General features: G+C 44.5%; 4 protein-coding genes across 4 annotated transcripts; 2 read left to right on the top strand and 2 right to left on the bottom strand.

Moving 5' to 3' along the window:
• The first annotated feature begins 4,381 nt into the window (after positions 1 to 4,381).
• Positions 4,382 to 7,605, top strand: LOC134181605 (uncharacterized). The gene has a single exon (XM_062648871.1). It carries the CDS (start codon positions 4,442 to 4,444, stop codon positions 7,175 to 7,177), a length of 2,736 nt encoding a protein of 911 aa, XP_062504855.1. The 5' UTR covers positions 4,382 to 4,441; the 3' UTR covers positions 7,178 to 7,605.
• Positions 7,606 to 8,367: 762 nt separating this feature from the next.
• On the top strand, positions 8,368 to 12,300 carry LOC134181510 (uncharacterized protein K02A2.6-like). The gene has a single exon (XM_062648785.1). It carries the CDS (start codon positions 8,701 to 8,703, stop codon positions 12,298 to 12,300), a length of 3,600 nt encoding a protein of 1,199 aa, XP_062504769.1. The 5' UTR covers positions 8,368 to 8,700.
• Positions 12,301 to 18,293: 5,993 nt separating this feature from the next.
• On the bottom strand, positions 18,294 to 18,957 carry LOC134181642 (putative nuclease HARBI1). The gene has a single exon (XM_062648909.1). The coding sequence runs from the start codon at positions 18,836 to 18,838 to the stop codon at positions 18,320 to 18,322; it is 519 nt and encodes a 172-aa protein (XP_062504893.1). The 5' UTR covers positions 18,839 to 18,957; the 3' UTR covers positions 18,294 to 18,319.
• Positions 18,846 to 19,591, bottom strand: LOC134181506 (uncharacterized). Its single transcript, XM_062648782.1, has 2 exons — positions 18,939 to 19,591; positions 18,846 to 18,855 (listed from the first exon to the last, which is right to left on the bottom strand). Exons 1-2 carry the CDS (start codon positions 19,490 to 19,492, stop codon positions 18,846 to 18,848), a joined length of 564 nt encoding a protein of 187 aa, XP_062504766.1. The 5' UTR covers positions 19,493 to 19,591.
• Between the last annotated feature and the right edge of the window lie 42 nt (positions 19,592 to 19,633).

Below are 19,633 nucleotides of genomic sequence, written 5' to 3'. Positions count from 1 at the left end.
TGCTTATGGATCATGTTATATTATACATGGCGGAATGGTTTATCACTAATGTAGGAGAAAGGTCGTGAAGTCGTACGCGCGCCCAACCAAACTTGGCATTGCAGAGTACCGTAGTTTTTTAAAGTTTGATCAAATAGTTCAGTAATGCACACACTTTATACTTCGGCGAATTTATATAATATATTGAATTCACACGTTTCCTTTCGATATAATGTGCTGTCAGCGAATGCATGCATCTCACTTCTATAATTCGTATGCTTGCTGCGCAATCATCAGTCGTCACACGCTGCAACAGGTGTGTTACAGTCGTGCTGGATATTGCAGCAGCAACAACTCAATGCTTATAACAGCTGTCTAGCTGTCTAGCTGTCTACCTATCTACCTACACCTCACAGATGACTGCGGATTTGGAAGAATCAAAATTGTCCTGAGGTTAGCGCGCTATAGGTACAAATCATTTACCACTTCACTCAGATCCACACATGGCGCTGACTGCTCACACATTGATAACCACTAAACAAGTTCGTCACATGCATGTATTTCAAACCGCAAATTATTTTGACACTGACACAGTTATATGGAAATTCTCAATGGCATTGGCACAGAACTTCAAATTATACACGGAAGGTACGAAGAAACCAGTCGACGTGCTGTTTGTAACTGGCCTGATGAAAGGAAGGCTAGTAACATGAAACTGTTGGAGTCCATTGTTCAAACCATTCTTCTTTGTAGCAGACAAAATATACCTCTGCGTGGACACAAAGATAGTTCGAAAACGTAGCGGTAACTTTAGGGCACTGATACAATACAGAGCAGATGGAGGTGATGCTGTCCTCAAGCAGCACCTTGAAATGGCTCCTGGAAATGCAAAGTACTTATCAAAGACCATTCTAAACGAACTCACCAGTATTATTGGACAAGTAATCTGGAAAAATCGTTGAATTTTGTAAGAACGCTGGTGGATGGTTTACAATTTCTGCAGATGAAGCAAGAGATTGTGGAAACAAGGAACAGCTTGTCACAACTATACGTTTCGTTGATTCACAGAAACATATTATGGAAGAATTTATATCGCTTTTGGATGTTAGTGAAAATATATCTATCAGAGTAGTTGCATAAAGTTATAAAACGAGTTGGTCAGAATCCTTTAAAATGCGAGGCTACTGTTATGATGGTGCCAGCAATATGTCAGGCAGAGTTCAAGGCGCTGGGGCAAGCCTTGAACTCTGTTCAGGGTAATTAACTGTTCAGAGTAATGAACTGGGAATGGAAAGTTAAGCTTTCACCGCTCTTCCATTTTGGTGCTCTTCTCATCTGTTAGGTGCATTGTTTACGAATCGATTCCTTGTGTGAGCAACATGATGAACACAGCTGACCAAGTCGTGAGATTTTTCGAAAAGAAACAGAATTGGCTACAGGGTAACATTGACCTAGGCTGTTCAAAGTCAAAGTTGAAGGAGCTCTGTCGAACCCGCTGGATGGAGCGCTACGATTCCTTCAGTATGTTTCTTGATATTTTGCAAGTAATTGTTACCACGCTAGACGAGTTTAGTCACGAAAGAAACACAACATCTGCAGGAGCAGCACATCCACAATCGCTGTTGAACTCCGTGTGCTCCTGCCAGTTCATAATTTGCTTTGTGATTGTTCACCAATGTTTGGAATATTTACACGGGCTATGCGGATCGTGGCAGGAGAGATCTCTTGATGAAAGCAAGGCCATGGAAAAGGTTAGCATAGTTACATCAACATTAAGGGACTGTCGAGTAGACGTCGAAACTGCGCATAACGCTTGGTTCAAGAAAGAATGCAGAACGCATTCGCAGGGACCTTTCAGATGATATACGTTTACCAAGAATATGTGGCAGACCTATATATAGATTTTCTGAGCTTCAGAGTCGCGCTGTTGAAAGAATGAAATTTGTGCCTTCTGCAATGGCATCTAGGCCACACGAAGACAGGCTTTTTATGACTTGCCACATAAACGTTCATTTTCAAGCAGAGCTTCGCCAGTGGTACGAATTGTGGAGAGACAAAAGCAACAACGAAAAGCCAACGACTATTTCGGAAGCTCTTGAAAAAGTGTGACGAGGTCTTTTAAGAAAGTGTTTACAATTTTAACGACTTGCGCAACTTTTTCCCGTAGCCAGCTGTGAATATGAAAGAAACGTAAGCATGCTCCGGCGTTTAAAAACGTACTTACGATCTACGATGTCACAGGAACGAATGATGTCATACTCTAGCATTGATGTTTATCCATAGAGAAAACTACGGTGGTCGGTTCGTGCCACCTGCGCTGCCAACTGAAACGTCATCACACGTCACGGAAACGTTATAAAACGCTTGTCCTACTGTACGAGGCTAGCGGCGCTGTTTCTGATCGTTGGTAGGTCAATGCACACGCTACAACCGCGATTTTGACATAAACGAAGTTCTGACTCTGCGCACCTTTCGAGCAGCAACCTGCACTGATTTATTCAAGAGGGGCGCCAATTTTCAACGTCGTCTGCGCAGCGTTGCTTTCTAGGCACAAATCGACTTCAAATAAATTGGATGACAGGTAACGTGATTCATAATTACTATGCTTTGTGGTTAAACATGAATTTTTAATTTTCTTGAAATTTGGTGCATCGATCTACATACATTACCGGTCAATATTTACACTATTGCATGCGCTGCATACATCAAATTGTGTACTATATTTTGCAAATTTATTTGCTGTGCACAATTAAATATTATGCAATTAGTAATACGATTACAAAAGTGCAAAGTACTCTCGGCTATTTATTTAATTAATTCTATTTCACAACTACTACTAGCTACTACTATGTTAAATATATTAACAGATAACACTTGACAATTAAGAGATAATGTACTATAAAATATCTTAGCTATTCTGCCGAGCAAATTGCTTCAGTGCATGCTGTAGATAGTGATACTGTGTGTAAAATCAGGGCTACAAGGCTTCTTTGTTGGCAGAACTTGTAATGATTGTCCAGTCAGTTATAGAATGATTTGTGCGCAGAGAATTGAAGCTTGGTGGAGACAATTAAAGATGAATTGTGCTAAATGGTGGGCAGATTTCTTTAAGGTTTGAAGTCTGGTTATTCATTCCATCCTACTGGTATCTCCCAAACCAGACCAAGATTGTGTGTCTAGGAGCTCAGAAGTCAAGGCCACTACGATGGTACCATTCAACTACATATTGACTGCCTTCGGTTTTGCTTCATGGACATTATTCGGAGAGACTTAGACAATGTAGCACGAGAGTGGAATAGTCACAGAGTAAGGCCTTCCCGTCACGCTGAAGCGCCTGCTGGTATTCCTGATATTATATATTTTGCACCAGAAGGTCAATATGTTTATCACGAGGTTAACACATGACCTTGTATAGTATCTGTGTTATAGAAGTTGAAAGGCAGAGATTCCCAGTTACTGCAGAGCAACTGCAAGCTGCAGAAGGATTTATTGAAGACAAACCTGTTGCTGTTCCACAGGAATATATTGATATGACTGCACAAATTATGAGAGAGAAAAGATGGCATCTCCCCTCCACTGCAGTAGAAGCCAGAAAACTGTATTTGCACTTGTTGCAAGAACTTGAATCATAGATTTAATCAATGGCCATGTTGACACTAACAGGGCAATGGAAATAAATGCAATGTTGTTTTCAAATATGGAAGTTAAAGTTGAGGCTCGTTGTACCAGCAATATGTTGCAATTCATATTTGTCTCTCTCCCTTGTCAAACAATTAACGTTGCGCAGACGACGTTGAAAACTGGCGCCCCTTTGAATAGATCAGTACAGGTTGCTGCTCGAAAGGTGCGCAAGGAGACAAAACTTCGTTATGTCAAAATCGCGGTTGTAACGTGTGCACTGACCTACCAACGATCAGAACACAGCGCCGCTAGCCTCGTACAGTAGGACCAGCGTTTTATGACGTTTCCGTGGCGTGTGATGACGTTTCAGTTGGCAGCGCAGGTGGCACGAACCAGCCACCGTAGAAAAACAGCATTAAAGTTGCTGACATTTGTAGAGTATATATGGACTATATATAGTAGCAGGTAGATACGGGTACTGTGTAACTTGAGTGTGCGTGGTGTGAGTCTGACAATAGAGCCACGTGGAACCGCAGCCTCTCGTGTGTGTACTAGGTAATACCTAACAGAGTCGTAGAACACGACACATGGTGTCAGGAGTGCTAGCGCTATGAGTACTGAAGACAGTCCACGAAGCGGCGCTGAGCTAGAAGCCAGGGAAGTGCCCGACCGGCAAGGTGACGACACGGAAGACGTTGCAGCTGGAGCTGCATGCGCAGCGGCTCAACTGCTAGTTCAAGCGACCTTTCCCAGTCCTGGACCACTTCAGGAAAAAGGTAATTTGGCAGAGAATTGGCGTGAATGGAGCCAACTCTGGAGATCGTACGAGACCGTGACGCGGATGACGTCGCAGCCAGATGAATACAGGCTTGCGTCGTTTATCACATGCATTGGTAGAGCAGGGTTGCGCATATACAATAGCTTACCATTCGCAGAGGAGGCGGAGAAGACGGATATGGCAAGAGTGATTGAGCTAATGGAAGCGCATTGCGTGGGTGAAGCAAATGTTACGTACGAACGCTTTGTCCTTGATCAGAGGCGGCAGAATCATGGTGAGCCATTTGACAAATTTCTAACGTCGGTGAGAGAGCAAGCTCAACGTTGTCGGTTTGGTGACCAAGAAAGCGACATGATCCGTGATAGAATCGTGTGTGGTGTGCATGATCAGGGGTTGCGTAAACAACTCCTGCAAAGAAAGAATCTCTCATTAGCAGACTGTGTTGATCTATGCAGGGCGTATGAGGCTACCGAGAAGAGGGCCAAGACGATGAGCGGAGCAGATACTGAAGTACACAGGGTGCAGAAGCAGTACGTACCCAAGTCCTCCAAAGTGAAGTCCAAGAGATATCAGTCTAAAGACACAGTGAAGGTGAGCGCTAAGACTGAATGTCAGTATTGTGGTTTGCAGCATGCAAAGGGACGCGTGAACTGCCCAGCGAACGGAAAGCAGTGTAGCAAGTGTGGCAAACTAAATCACTATGCGCGGAAGTGCCGTAGTCAGCCAAGCGTGAAGTCGCGTGTACACTGTGCGCAGGAATCTGTAAGTAGTGATGAGGCAGAAGAGCTCATGACGCTGACTCTCACAGGGCAGCATGATGTCAATGCAGTTAGGACAGCGAAGTACAGACCACAGATCATGGCAACAATGCTGTTGGAAGGCAAGTCGATGGTACAGTTTCAAGTTGACACCGGTGCCTCGTGTAATGTGATACGGAGAGCTGATGTGCCAAAACATGTCAAACTGGAGTCTACCCCTCAGGTTCTAACCCTCTATGATCGTTCGAAGGTGACTCCCGTAGGACGCTGTACGCTCCGATTGAAGAATCCTAGAAATAATCGAAACTACCGTGCGCATTTCGTAGTAGTTGATCGAGCAGCAGTCTCTATTTTGGGTTCACGTGCGGCGCAACAAATGCAATTAGTGACAGTGCAGTATGATCGAATACAGCTGTTGGATGCTCCGTCTACACACCCCGCTGTAGAAACAGACAAGGATCTCATGACGGTAGAGAATGTTAGTGAGCGATATCCGCAAGTGTTTGACGGCAAAGTTGGATCGTTAGGACAGCCGTTACAACTTGACATAGATGAGACAGTGACACCGGTTCAGATTCCCGTACGACGTGTTCCTGTAGCGATGAGACAACCGTTGAAAGCTGAATTAGACAATATGGCAATAGACGCAGATGAGGAACAAGACAATGCTTTGCTATCTTTGAAACCTGAAACAGTACAAAAGATTAGACAGGCAACAATCGCGGATGATGGTATTAAGCAGCTAAAGGAAATGATTTTTTCAGGATGGCCAGATCACAAGAAGCAGATACCGAGAGCACTGACCCCTTATTTTGGTGTTCGTGATCAGCTGGTAGTACAGAATGGACTAGTCTTTTGTGGAGACAGACTTCTAGTCCCGGATCAACTGCGATCCTATATGCTAGACAGAGTACATTCGACGCACTTGGGCATCAATGGATGCATTCGTCGTGCAAAACAAAGTATTTGGTGGCCAGGCATGACAGGACAGATAAGAGACAAGATAGAGTCATGTGAAGAATGCAACAAGTATCCAGTGAAGCAATCTAAGGAGACACTAGTATCGCACCATGTCCCAGAACGACCTTGGGTGAAAGTTGGAGTTGATTTGTTTGAGTATAGGTCCAAGCACTACTTGGTAATATCAGATTACCAAAGCAATTTTCTTGAGATGGAGCGACTATATGAAACAACGTCGAAGTCTGTGATCAAATCATTGAAACAACAATTTGCTAGACACGGAATTCCTGAGCACTTGTTTAGCGATAATGGGCCGCAATTTCAGTCACAAGAATTTGCTCATTTTGCAGACGTATGGAATTTTCAACATAATACTGCAAGTCCAGGATATCCGAAGAGTAACGGAAAAGCTGAAAATGCAGTTAAAGTAGCCAAGAGAATTCTCAAGAAGTCGCGAGAAGCAGGTACAGATGTTTACCTAGCATTACTTGATTATCGGAACACCCCGAGTGAAGGACTTGCCACAAGTCCAGCACAACGACTGTTCAATAGGAGAACACGCACCCTTCTTCCGACGAAAGCTAGTCTTCTTGAACCAAAGATGAATCCAGATGAGAGTGACCATCAGCGGGTCAACAAAGAGAAACAAAAGGCGAATTACGACAGAAACGCTCGAGATTTGCCACAATTGCGTCCAGGTGATACGGTACGAGTACAGCCACTAACACAGAAACGAGACGTAGTGTGGCCGAAGGCAGTAGTGACTAATGTGCTACCCAATAGATCTTATGGAATCTTGACGGAACATGGTAAAGAATTGAGACGCAATAGGGTTCATCTGAGGAAGGTCAAGGAAGAACCAGTGAGGATTCCTACCCAGCAGGTAAAGGACACAGCAGGAGGAAGGAATGACAACCATGCACCTCAGCAAGTTGTACAGTCAAAGACTACGAAAACACCGAAGAGACAGATAGAGAACCGGCCAGTATCTACCACTACCTCCCAAGACAACTCAACGAGAACTACCAGAAGTGGACGAGTGGTGAAGAGTCCAAAGTATCTTCAAGACTATGTTACGTAGCTAAAAAAAAAAAAAAAAACTGACAGTACTGTATAATGACTGAACGTCTAGATGGTTGTGTTGCAGTTTTTTTTGTTTTTTTTTGTGTTTAAAGAAAAAGGGATGTAGAGTATATATGGACTATATATAGTAGCAGGTAGATACGGGTACTGTGTAACTTGAGTGTGCGTGGTGTGAGTCTGACAATAGAGCCACGTGGAACCGCAGCCTCTCGTGTGTGTACTAGGTAATACCTAACAGAGTCGTAGAACACGACACAACATTGTCACTCAATTTGCCCTGAAAATCTTCGTAAAATGATATTGCCCACCATTTTATTGGATGACGAGTCTGATACTGCCAGAGTCTGATTGCGATGAAGTAGAAGTGAAAGCTCTTGGCAATGCCTGACTGTCATCATCCAGAATAGGCATAGTTTTCCAGCTGTGATTTAGAGTATGTATAACTATAATGTATACAAAAATAAAGCATAGCGTCTACAATACAAAACTATGTTAATGCTCCTGTCGAATATAGTCATGAATGCTGTGACCCCTCGGCGAAAGTACCTCTGGATCCGCCACTGGCAATTGTTGTCAGAGCTGCGGCAAGAGCATGTGACCGTCCAATGTACATTGTCTCTTCCCTTAAAGACAAGATCAGTGACACACAAATTAATGCCAGAACCGAAGAAGGGAACTGGCGTACTCCAATCTCGCTTGGACGTGTGTAGCAGAAAACCGCTATTAGAGTTTGGATATGAACACTGCAAAACATCGTTATTAAATTGAATCGAGCAAACGTTTGAAACCTGTTGCATTACGACTTTGTTGCAAAAACGTTTCCAAGTTACCAATGCACACCTGTTAGTGAGTATGACATACTTGCTACTACCGCTGCCGTGGTGCCGAAATATGTTCTTGCATTATTGTTTTCGACAAGAAATAAATATGTTGCATTGCAGGTAGACGGTGTTATGCGTATGGTTGAAGGCAGTCTCAAGTCTATATGTCCCAATGTACTGTTCAAAGTAAACAGTTGTTTTTCGTTATTCAATCGTTGCAATCCAAACGATGGTTGAAAGATAAAGTAAGTCAGCTGACGTGTAAGTATATTGTATGTTTGCATCCCATCTTTAGATAGTAAATGCTTTGGACAAGGTATTCCAGCAAGAAGTATATCAAATGGTACCTAAAACACGGTCAAATGTGTTTTATTGTTTTGTGTATAGAATTGCAAGAGTTTGGTCAATGAATTCCTACTTTGTTCCGTATTAGGGAAAACGAGGCATCGACAGTGTACGGAGGGATACTAAAGAGGTAACTAAATAACAGTATTTGATGTAAAATTAACAATTCAGTAAGGCCTTGTAATATAGGTCAGCGTCTTTGAGTACGAACTGATTGTAATACTGTAGTAGGTTGACATGCGAGGACGTGGGTCCGGTTGCGCGTGCGCGGTTTAGCTCTGAGTTGGCGGTTGTCTAATAACACTTGAGTAGAGTTACTACATTGGCGACGAGGTCAGCGAACCAATCGTGAGGTATGTCCACTGTAGTGGGTGCCGTCGGTCCCTTTGAGGGAAATCAAGAGGAGTGGATGCATTACGTGGAGCGCGTGAAGTTCTTCTGCGTAGCCAACGGGATCACTGACACAGAGAGCAAGAAGGCGGTATTGTTGAGCGTATGTGGAGTGCAAACGTATAAGCTGATTCGCAACCTGTTGGCGCCTGGCAAGCCGGAAGACGCGGAGTATGACGACATCGTAGCAAAGGTCAAAGATCACGTGAACCCGAAGCCGTCCACTGTTGTTCAACGCTTCCGCTTCAACAGTAGATCACAGAAGCCAGGGGAATCAGTAGTGCAGTTTATGGCTGAACTGCGCCGTTTTTCCACGGATTGTGACTTTGGAGACACACTAGCTGACATGCTAAGGGACAGGTTGGTGTGCGGAGTGAGTGATGGGAGGATCCAACGGAGACTGCTGCAAGAAAAGGAACTCACGTTTGACAAAGCACTGAGTTTAGCCAGAGCGATGGAGACAGCTGCACTGAATGCAGAGGAGATTCAGAGACCGACTGGTGACAGCGTAGAAGGAGAGGTACACAAAATGCAGGAAACCAAGCCCAGTCTACCTAAGATGAAGTGTTTCCGGTGCCTTGGATTCCACCCACCAAACAGTTGTTATGCTCAGAGGATGCAGTGCCATAAGTGCAAGAAGGTTGGACACCTCGCTCGAGCATGTCGAGGCCAGCGACAGCCAGGCCAGGCAAGGAATGAAATAGCTGCCCAATCTCCTGTGACGAAAACACATCGAGTTGAAACCACACCTCTTACACCCAAAGCCCAACAAGCAGTGGAAGAAGGGCAAAGCGATGATGGAGTTGAAGGAATGTATACAGTATACGTTGTGGGTAAGGAGTGTCAGAATGAACCACTAGCAGTGACGGTTCATATCAACAAGAAAGCAGTACAGATGGAAGTTGATACTGGAGCATCAGTGTCAATTGTAAGTGAGAGCACTTACAAGAAACTGTGGAAGAGGCAAGAGTTGCCTGGTTTACGACGACCACAAGTGAGGTTGCATACTTACTCTGGGGAACCATTGACAGTGTTGGGAGAGCTGGATGTCCGAGTGCGGACTCAAAATCAGATTGCAACGCTACCACTAATAGTGGTGCGTAATGATGGACCCAATCTACTGGGAAGGAACTGGATGAAGTCACTCGTATTACCATGGCATGAAATGTTACAGAAGGGACACATCAAGTCCATTGGTACAGAGACGTCCTGCACAGAGTTGCTGAAGAGGTTTGATGGTGTGTTTGAAGAAGGGATTGGTGAGTTGAAAGGAACGATGGCTGCTGTCAAAGTGAAAGAGGGCAGTGCAGCGCGATTTTTCAAGCCGAGACCAGTACCATATGCCTACCGGGCGAAGGTAGAACATGAGCTAAAGCGACTAGAAGCTGAGGGCATAATTGAACCGGTTCGATTTGCCAACTGGGCGGCTCCCATTGTCCCCATATTGAAAGCTGACGGCTCCATTAGGATCTGTGGTGATTATCGACTCACGGTTAACCAGGTGGCAGAGACTGAGAAGTACCCATTACCAAGAGTGGAAGACATTTTTGCTTCGTTGGCAGGGGGACAGACATTTACAAAGCTCGATCTTAGTCATGCATATCAACAAGTGAAACTGGAAGAACAGTCCAAGCAATACCTGGTCATTAACACCCACTTGGGATTGTTTCAGTATAACAGGCTGCCGTTTGGAGTAGCAGCTGCACCAGCGATCTTCCAGAGGATAATGGATTGTCTGTTGCAGGGAATTCCAGGAACAGTGGTCTACCTAGATGATATTCTCATCACGGGTCGATCACAGAAGGAACATCTAAGGAACTTAGAAGCTGTGTTGAGCCGATTGGCAGGAGCAAGAATTCGGTTGAAAAGACAGAAGTGTTCCTTCTTGAAAAAGGAGATACAGTATTTAGGACATCGGATTGACAGCAAGGGAATTTACCCAACGGATGAGAAAGTCCAGGCTGTTCGAGCAGCGCCAGAACCCACCGACGTGGGCCAACTACGAGCCTATTTAGGGCTAATTAACTACTACGGCCGATTCCTACCAGGCCTAGCAAAGACCTTGGCGTCCTTGTACAAGCTCCTTCGTCAAGGAATGAACTGGAGATGGGGTGAAGAAGAAAAGACGGCATTCAGATGTTCAAAGGCAGCATTACAGTCAGATAAGCTACTAGTTCATTACGATCCGAGGATACCTTTGTCGCTTGCCTGTGATGCTTCACCGGTAGGGATAGGAGCCGTGTTGTCACATCAGTACCCGGATGGTGGGGAAAGACCGATTGCCTACGCGTCCCGTTCTTTGACCAAGGCGGAACAAGGATATGCACAGATCGACAGGGAAGCATTGTCAGTGGTGTTTGGGGTTAAACGGTTTCGACAGTACGTGTTTGGACACCAGTTTACCATTTTTACCGACCATAAACCACTGCTCACCTTATTGGGGGAGAACAGAGGCGTACCAGCAATGTGCTCCGGACGAGTGCAACGTTGGTCACTGATGCTGTCCAGTTATCAGTATACAATGACGTATCGACCCGGATCGTTAAATAGCAATGCAGATGGGTTAAGCCGACTGCCAAGCAGTGGGGTGCCCGACGAAGAGGAAGAGCCTGTGGAGGCTGTGCTGGCATTGCAGACACTGAGTTCATCGTCAACCAAACCAATCACCGCAGTCCAGATACGACGGGGGACGGAGAGAGACCCAGTGTTATCCCAAGTGCGTCAGTATACACTGACTGGATGGCCAAGTGTTGTGGAACGAGCTGATATCCGGCCGTACTTTAACCGACGCTACGAGCTAAGCGTTTCAGGTGGCTGTGTGTTTTGGGGAGGACGCGTGGTAGTACCACCTCAAACACGATCATCAGTGTTAGAAGAGCTTCATGTTTCACACCCAGGAGAAACAAGGATGAAGGGGCTTGCTCGAAGTTTCGTATGGTGGCCGGGCATAGACAAGGAGCTGGAGAGAGTAGTGAAAGGATGCCACACTTGTCAGGTACATCGCAAATTGCCGGCGTTGGCACCTCTGCATCCGTGGGCACAAGCAGACAGAGCATGGTCTCGCTTACACATTGATTTTGCTGGGCCGTTTCTTGGCCAGTCGTTCCTTATCGTAGTTGACGCCTATTCCAAGTGGCTGGAGGTGGACACTATGACATCTACGACGGCGCGCGTAACGATCAAGAAGCTGCAGCGGTTATTTGCAACACATGGCATTCCAGAGATAGTAGTATCTGATAATGGGGCTGCCTTTACCAGTGCTGAATTTCGGCAATTTATGGAAGGAAATGGCATTAAGCACATCTATTCTGCGCCATATCACCCATCGTCTAACGGGTTGGCCGAACGAGCAGTAGCAACCTTCAAAGGGGCTATGAAGAGAATGAATTCGGAGTATGGATCATTGGAGAGTAAAATTGACAGATTCCTGCTGCGGTACCGAATCACACCACACGCTACCACTGGTGAACCACCGGCTCTCTTACTGTTAGGGCGGATGCCGCGGAGTAGATTGGATCTACTACGTCCCGACTTGGCGGCCTATACGTACAAGAAGCAGGAGTAACAAAGAAACGACCATGATAAGCGCAGTCGAGACCGAACGTTTGAGGTTGGACAGTTGGTGTACGTGAAAAATTTTGGACAGGGCACGCCATGGGTTATGGCAACAGTGAAAGAAAGAACGGGTCCACTATCATTCCGAGTCATGTTGCCTGATGGTAGAATGTTACGAAGACACCAAGATCACATTCGGTCGCGTCAACTGGAAGATGACCCACTACCCAACGGCAAACATACAGACCCCACTGCATCACCACCGGAGTCTAACATGACGGAAGAACTGCCTTCAATCGAGGTAACAAGTGAACCAGGAGGGAGCATCTCGGAAACAAACGGTGACCACGGTGGTCAGGGGGAAACGGTTGGCCATGAAGCAACCAGCAACATGGAGCCGGCATCAACCGGGGTCAGAAGATCTGCTCGAGCAAGGAAGGCGCCGGACAGACTAGACTTGTAAACTAGCACTATCATACAAGTAGGGGTAAAAGACTTTAGGGGGAAGGGGTGTAGTAGGTTGACATGCGAGGACGTGGGTCCGGTTGCGCGTGCGCGGTTTAGCTCTGAGTTGGCGGTTGTCTAATAACACTTGAGTAGAGTTACTACAAATACCTTTTAAAACTTTTAAAATTTTGGAGTTTTAATCACGATGGCAATTGTTCAAGATGGCATGGGCTGCCCTGTCTTTATACCTTGTGTGTATAGCTACTTATGCGGCAAAACAATAAATGAAATCAACCAGACATCACTGATCCAGACGTCTGTTCAATTGCTAAGCAGGTGCTGTGGCAAATTTCACATTTCATTTGTTGTTTGCAATGACAGTTCTAGAGATTGCAGATGCCAATGGCCTTGAATTCGACAATCTACTGACAGACAATGAAGTGCTGCAAACGTTTATGGATGTGGGCTACACGAAGCCTCTTATTCTTAGATGCAAGCAGCAAATGCTGTCTGCATTAGCAGTTCATTTTTGCTTGCTCGGTGTAAAAGCTGAGTTAGATCAATTCCGTAAGGAACTGGAAACTCCTCATGTACTGTCAGCAATGATAAAGCAGTCTCATGCATTTCAATGTCTTTTTGTTTCAGAACGCAACCCTCTGACAGCAGGTACAGTACTGCATTGTATATGTACCCGTTTCTCTTTCCAGTTTCCAAAACAAATCATCTACTACAAGTATTACAGCACAATGGATACCCCGCCAACTCTATTCATTCAACTCTACATCCTTCACATCAATCTTCATCTCTTTCAACTTCTACTCCAGATACCTTCTGTGCATCTATAGTTCTGCCCTACATCTCAGGATTGAGCGAGGATATTCGACGAATATGCAAAGGATATAATATTCGGGTATCATTTAAGTCAGGGAGGAATCTTCGCAATATGTTATGCAAAGTTAAACATCCCATACCTAAAGAACATCAATCACATCTCACTTATCAAATACCATGTGCCTGTGGAAAGACATATATTGGTGAGACAAAAAGGAGATTAGCAACAAGACTAAAGGAACATAAGGAGCTTTGCAGAAAAATAATAAATGAGAAATCAGCAGTTGTCGAACACACATGGTCGAATCAAACATGTAATATGGATTGGGATGGTACACGTATTCTAGCGCATGCATCTACTACATTACAACTTAGGATGAAAGAGGCATTACACATTCAACTTAACCAACAACATCTACTTATCAATACGGACGAGGGAATGGAACTATCAAAATGTTGGGCAAGTCTCATAAAGACTACAACAACATATCACTAGTCCAAGTTTCATCATAATTGTACATCTTAGTGTAGATAGTTCTGGTCAACTATTGTTCTATTGTTTACTTGTATTTATGACATCACAACTACTCCATTGCATTTACTAGTATTTGAATATTTGCCCTAAAGATGGCTGTCGTGCAACAGCCAAAACGTCGTCAGCACCTTGCTGTTTAAATAGACGTTGGAATCAGAGAACTGTGCTGAAATCATAAATATATTTGTACTTAGTTGTGCTTAAATTCCTCGAGAGAAGGGGAGCAAGTTCACATCTATTTTGGTCGCTACCTTGAAGATTTGGAAGGTTTAGTGTTTTGTGTATTGACTCTGTTTATAATAAGGGCAATTAACTGTCTGTGGTATATACTTGTAGGTGTTGTTGTTGAGAATGTTACTTTGGCCGACTTGCTGGTGTTTTTCATATCATGTAAAAACATTCCTGTCATGGCTTTGAACTTAGCCCAGCTTACACTTTAACTCAATGGACATCTATCCTTAAGAAGAAAATACTATGGAGATGACGCTAAATTCAAACAGGCCATGACTGCTCGTTTGTTGTTTTATGAAGGTTATGGAAAGAAGTGACTCATAATTGATACATATTTAGTACAGCAGCGGTTTCCTTTGAGCAGATCAACAAGTATCAGAAGAACTGTACGTGAACAAGTATCAATTAATTGTAGTAATTATTTTATTAAGTGTTGAAGTATAAAGTGTAGTAATTAGTTGAAGTGTTGCCTAGTTTTAATGGAGGCTAGGCTTTGGTACATTAACATGGTTGGTGAAGATTCTTTTGCGATCACTGTTTGTTTATTCCCTTCTTGCCACTGCACATGCTTAATATAATTTTAAACCGTAGATAAACGCTTGGCATAGTCCTCCGTGCTCACTGTGGAACCTCACGTGTTGCTCGCCTGCTCGTACGTGAGAGGTCCTTGAGGCGAACAACACGTGAAGTCGCACAGTGAGCAGGGATGAAAGCTCGGCTTGCGACGCTAGCTTTAGACAGTAGATCATGCCCGTTTCATGTGAGGAAACAGTCGACGAGCTTCGTTGCCTTGTCAGAAGACTGCTGAATGACGCCCAACGGCAAATCATGTCCTTTCAGTTAGATTCTAGCAGGCTTGCCGGCGTCATGCATCCTTTTCCGTGACCGTCTGTGCACACCTATGAATCGATTGGCCACACTAGAGATAATTCTTACATACGAAATTCTTTAGTGTATGTTTGTGAAGCAGCAGAATATTTGGAGCAAGCGAGATCTTCATGCAGTCAGTTCAGGAGTCGAAGATTCGTAACAGGCAACCACCCTCCAATCAAACAGTGGTGTATCAAGATTTTGTGTGATCTCTGAGCAGCTACAATACTTCCTAGGCCACGAGTTTACTGTCCCGGTCATCGAAAAAATGTTAGGGGTTTCCGTAAGAATTGACAGTTAGAAGGAGAATGACAGACTTTGGTCACGTGTAAAATTTTCGGACGTCTCAGATAGTGATCTTGATGCAGTGATCTTGATGCAGTTGTGAAATAGCTAAAGAAGCAGTATCCTCATTGTAGATACCAAATTTAGAACGGACTTATCAAGACCAAGGGGATCCTTGTCCAACAAATTCGAGTTAGGAATCACATGTACGTGTGATCCTGAAGGCGTTGCAGATTGAAGGTTATTCCAGCGTTGCTCGGATAACAAAGAGCAGACACCGTTTTCAATTTCTTCATTGAAGCTGTTAGTCAGTATGGTTTGCCATCAAGAGTTCGATCTGATCATGGCAACGAGACCATTGCAGATGCTGAGACATCCTTCTCAAGGTTAGAATCGAGGCATCATGCTAGTCGGAAAATGTTTGCACAACCAGAGAATTGAATCATCGCAAGGGGTGTCGACGCTGTTGCCTAGCCATGAACATTAATTGTAACGAGTTACAAGCATGTAGCACTGGTGTACCGTGTAGACAATTCACCTTGTGCGCAAACTTTCAGTATAGGCTAGCGTTGTGACAGACACGTGACACTATTATCGGTGCGCATGGTAGAGTTAGTTCTGTACGCGGCTTTCAGTCAGAGTTATTACAGCGCCTTGTGTGTATCTCAGAGCAGAATTGAAGGCAACACACGAATTTCACATGTTGTCAGGACATGGAAAGACTACAACCCCCACTTGTAATGCGATTCTCGGAGAGAAACTTAGCGGAAGCTTGGTGCAAGTGGGAGCAACAATTTCGTGTCTTTCCAAGCGGCAGAGTTCACGTGGAAAGCAAAGGAAACTCAAACAGCGATTCTGCTTCACGTTGCAGGCCCAGAAGCCCAAGAAATATACCAAACGCTAGTCTTCCCGCAACCGGGTGAAGGCGAAGACGATCCGCGACAAGACGTAAATGCGATCCTCCGCAAATTCCAGGACTATTGCAACCCAAGACGGAACACAGTCTACGAGAGGCATCGATTTTAGTCAGGCAACCAGAGAGAAGAGCAGACGATAGACAAGTGGCTGACTGATTTGAAGATGTAAGCTGTAGCGTGTGAGTTCGGTGAACAGCAAGATCTATTAATACGAGACAAAATTGTGTTCGGGATAAGAGACGAGCGCGTCAAGGAAAGAGTATTGCGCGAGCCCAACCTCAGTTTTAGAGAAAGCTTTAAGGCTGGTTCACAGTACACCTCACGTCGCGTCAAAGGAGTCCGTTTCCGACGCGACGGGCTGGAATAGGAAAAAGTCCTATTCAACACGTCGCTTCGCGTCGGAAACGGCCTCCTTTGACGCGAGACAACGCGACGCGACGTGTATTGTGAACCAGGCTTTAGGGCGCGTTTCTTTATTCTCCTCTGCCTCTTCTGAAGAGACAGAAAAGATTCGGCTTTGTTTCTTTATTTTCAGAGGAGGTGTCAGAAGAGTGGTCAAAGGTGTCGGAAGAGTGGTTAGAGGTGTCGGAAGACTCTTCCGCCTCTTCCAGGAGAGGAGCAGAAGAGCTGGAAGAGAAGAGGTCAAGAGATGACGGAATAAATTCTTCTGTGTTTCTTTTTCATGTAGTTTAGTTAGCGCGTGCGTAGTTTGGGTTGCAGACACGTGATATTACGCGGGGAATTTGATAGTAGGCTGTATAATGACATTCAACTTTGCAAATTCTGCGTTATCATCCTCAACTGCTTCCAGCGACGTCTTGTTCACTTTCCTGAACCAAGACCGCTCCACCGAGGGTCCCTTGATGTGGCGCCCGTCTGGCCTTCCATGTCTGTCTTCCCGTCCCTCCTATGACGACATGCAACTACATGTACAACCAGAGACTTCGCCAACAACCAGCTCGCCAGCAACCAACTCTAGTTGTCAATCTCCTGACATTTTGCATCAGCAGTCTTCAGTGTGTGAAAAGAGAGCACAAACAACAACAGGCACAGACAAGAGGTGGACACATGGTGATACGAAGATGCTTATCGCCCTTATAAAAGAGAAATGGCTTCTTTTTGAAGACACGAAAACCAAGAAGAACATTGTATGGCGGAACATTTCGCAAGAAATGGAAACTCAGGGGGTAATGGTCACTAAAGAGCAGTGTTCTAACAGATGGAAGACTCTAAAGGCTGCCTACAAACGAATGAAAGACCACAACAACAAAAGTGGTACTGTGATACCATTTTTTTTATTAATTAATTAAGCTTAATTAAGCAATATGATGCATTGTTGTTTGGGGCTATAGGAAATGGCAGGCGTGAATGTGAGTTTTATGAGGAGCTGTCTGATCTTTTGGGAGGGAGACCATGTGTAGAACCAGTTGAAGTTGCTGCAACTTGGGACACAAGCCTAATTGAGGATGTGACTGATGACATGGCCAATGAAGATGACAGTCAGAGAGAGCCATCAACAGACTACTGCGAAGGGAGCTCTGCAAAGAAGGCAAAGACGTCTATAGATGCTATGAAAAAAAGAAGCAAATCCAGTAGCAAAAATAAGACGAAAAGTGAAATTGTCCAAATGATTGAGAAGATACATGAACAGAGGAATGAACAAGAAAATCAGTACCTTGAAGTGATGAAGAAGATGCATGATGACAAAATGGAAGTCATGAAAGGACTGCTGGGTGTGCTACAGACCCTTGCCCAAGACAAATCCAAGACATCATAAAGTCTATATATATATATATATATATATATATATATATATATATATATATATATATGATAGACGACTAAGAGATAGTAAGTTTGAGTTTTATGCTAGCTAGTTGCCTGTGTCACAGCAGGGTACAGTGTATTGGCCTCTACATGTTGGCCCAGAGTTCATCTGCTATTGTCTGTCTCTTTCGTTTTCCTTCAGTGTCAATTTGAACTCTTGCATAATTGTCTGCATCATGTATTTGCCTACCATCTTCAATGTCCTCTATGAAGTCCTCCAAGTTGTCTTCTCCAAGGATACAGACATTGTGGAATGTACATGCAGTCAGCACTACATCTGATATAACAGAGGTGGAATCCATGTCAATGTATTTCAGTCGCCTAAACCGACCCTTTAGAGCAGCAAATGCTTGTTCGATCACAATTCGTGTTGAAGACTGGGCAAAGTTGTAATACTTCACCTTTTCACTAAGATTGCCAGTGTCCCTAAATGGGGTTAAAGTCCATTTAGACAATGGGTAAGCTGCGTCTCCGACCAAAAAGCTATCCATTGGGAAAATGTTGGAATATCTTGATTCTGCTGCCTGAAATAAGGGTGAGTTTCGGTAGACTCTGGAGTCGTGGACGCTGCCTGGCCATCCCACAAAACAATCGGTGAATAACATTCGATTATCACAAACAGCTTGCAACACAATTGAATGGAAGCCTTTTCTGTTAATATAGTCCGTTTGATGTTGGCTGGGTGCTTTGATTGCAATGTGAGACCCGTCTATAGCTCCAATCACATTTTTCACTCCGCAACGTGCCCTAAAACCCTCAATGGCTGCTTCAGCTCGGTCACCAGTTGGCCAGACCACCAGCTCACCCATGATGGCTTCCTTGACAACAGTCATCATTCTTCGAACAGTACGATGGACAGTTGCATCACACACACCAAATCTGTCCCCAATGCTTCGTATGGTTTCTTGGTTAGCAAGATACCACAAAGTTAACAACAACTGCTTATCTGTTGAAACAGATGGTCGACCAGGCCTGCTATCATCCTCCCTTCCCATATACCTCTGAATAACTTGCAACACAATGTTAAACGTCAGCTTTGTCATTCTAAAATGCCTTCTAAACGTGTAGTCGTCGTATGACCAGACAACCCTTTCAACATACCCAAGTATGCGAGTTCTGGCTACGCGCTCTTCACCCAATAAGGGGGCCACAACTTCTTCAACCTCTCCAGACGAAAAAAATCTCATTTCGTCATCAGAAAGAAGCAACAGCATAACTTCTGCTGTCACTCCTGCCAGTTTGACACGAAAATCATCCATGGCCAAAGAATTGACACGAGCGCATGCGCCACATCTTCCGTATCGTTTCTTTATTCGAACCTATTCCGTCTCCGCCTATCTTCCAAATAAACTCTTCCAGAAGAGGTGGAAGACTCTTCCAGAAGAGGCAGAAGAGAATAA

Source organism: Corticium candelabrum, chromosome 6 (genome assembly GCF_963422355.1).
Source record: "Corticium candelabrum chromosome 6, ooCorCand1.1, whole genome shotgun sequence".
NCBI classification, from domain to species: Eukaryota; Metazoa; Porifera; class Homoscleromorpha; order Homosclerophorida; family Plakinidae; genus Corticium; species Corticium candelabrum.
The sequence above is the reverse complement of the archived record's forward strand: the minus strand, read 5'-3'. Positions and strand labels throughout refer to the sequence as shown.

Coding starts and splice junctions, on each gene's coding strand:
- LOC134181605 (XM_062648871.1), top strand. CDS start 4,442: ATGACGTCGCAGCCAGATGAATACAGGCTTGCGTCGTTTATCACATGC.
- LOC134181510 (XM_062648785.1), top strand. CDS start 8,701: ATGTCCACTGTAGTGGGTGCCGTCGGTCCCTTTGAGGGAAATCAAGAG.
- LOC134181642 (XM_062648909.1), bottom strand. CDS start 18,838: ATGTTATTCACCGATTGTTTTGTGGGATGGCCAGGCAGCGTCCACGAC.
- LOC134181506 (XM_062648782.1), bottom strand. CDS start 19,492: ATGGATGATTTTCGTGTCAAACTGGCAGGAGTGACAGCAGAAGTTATG.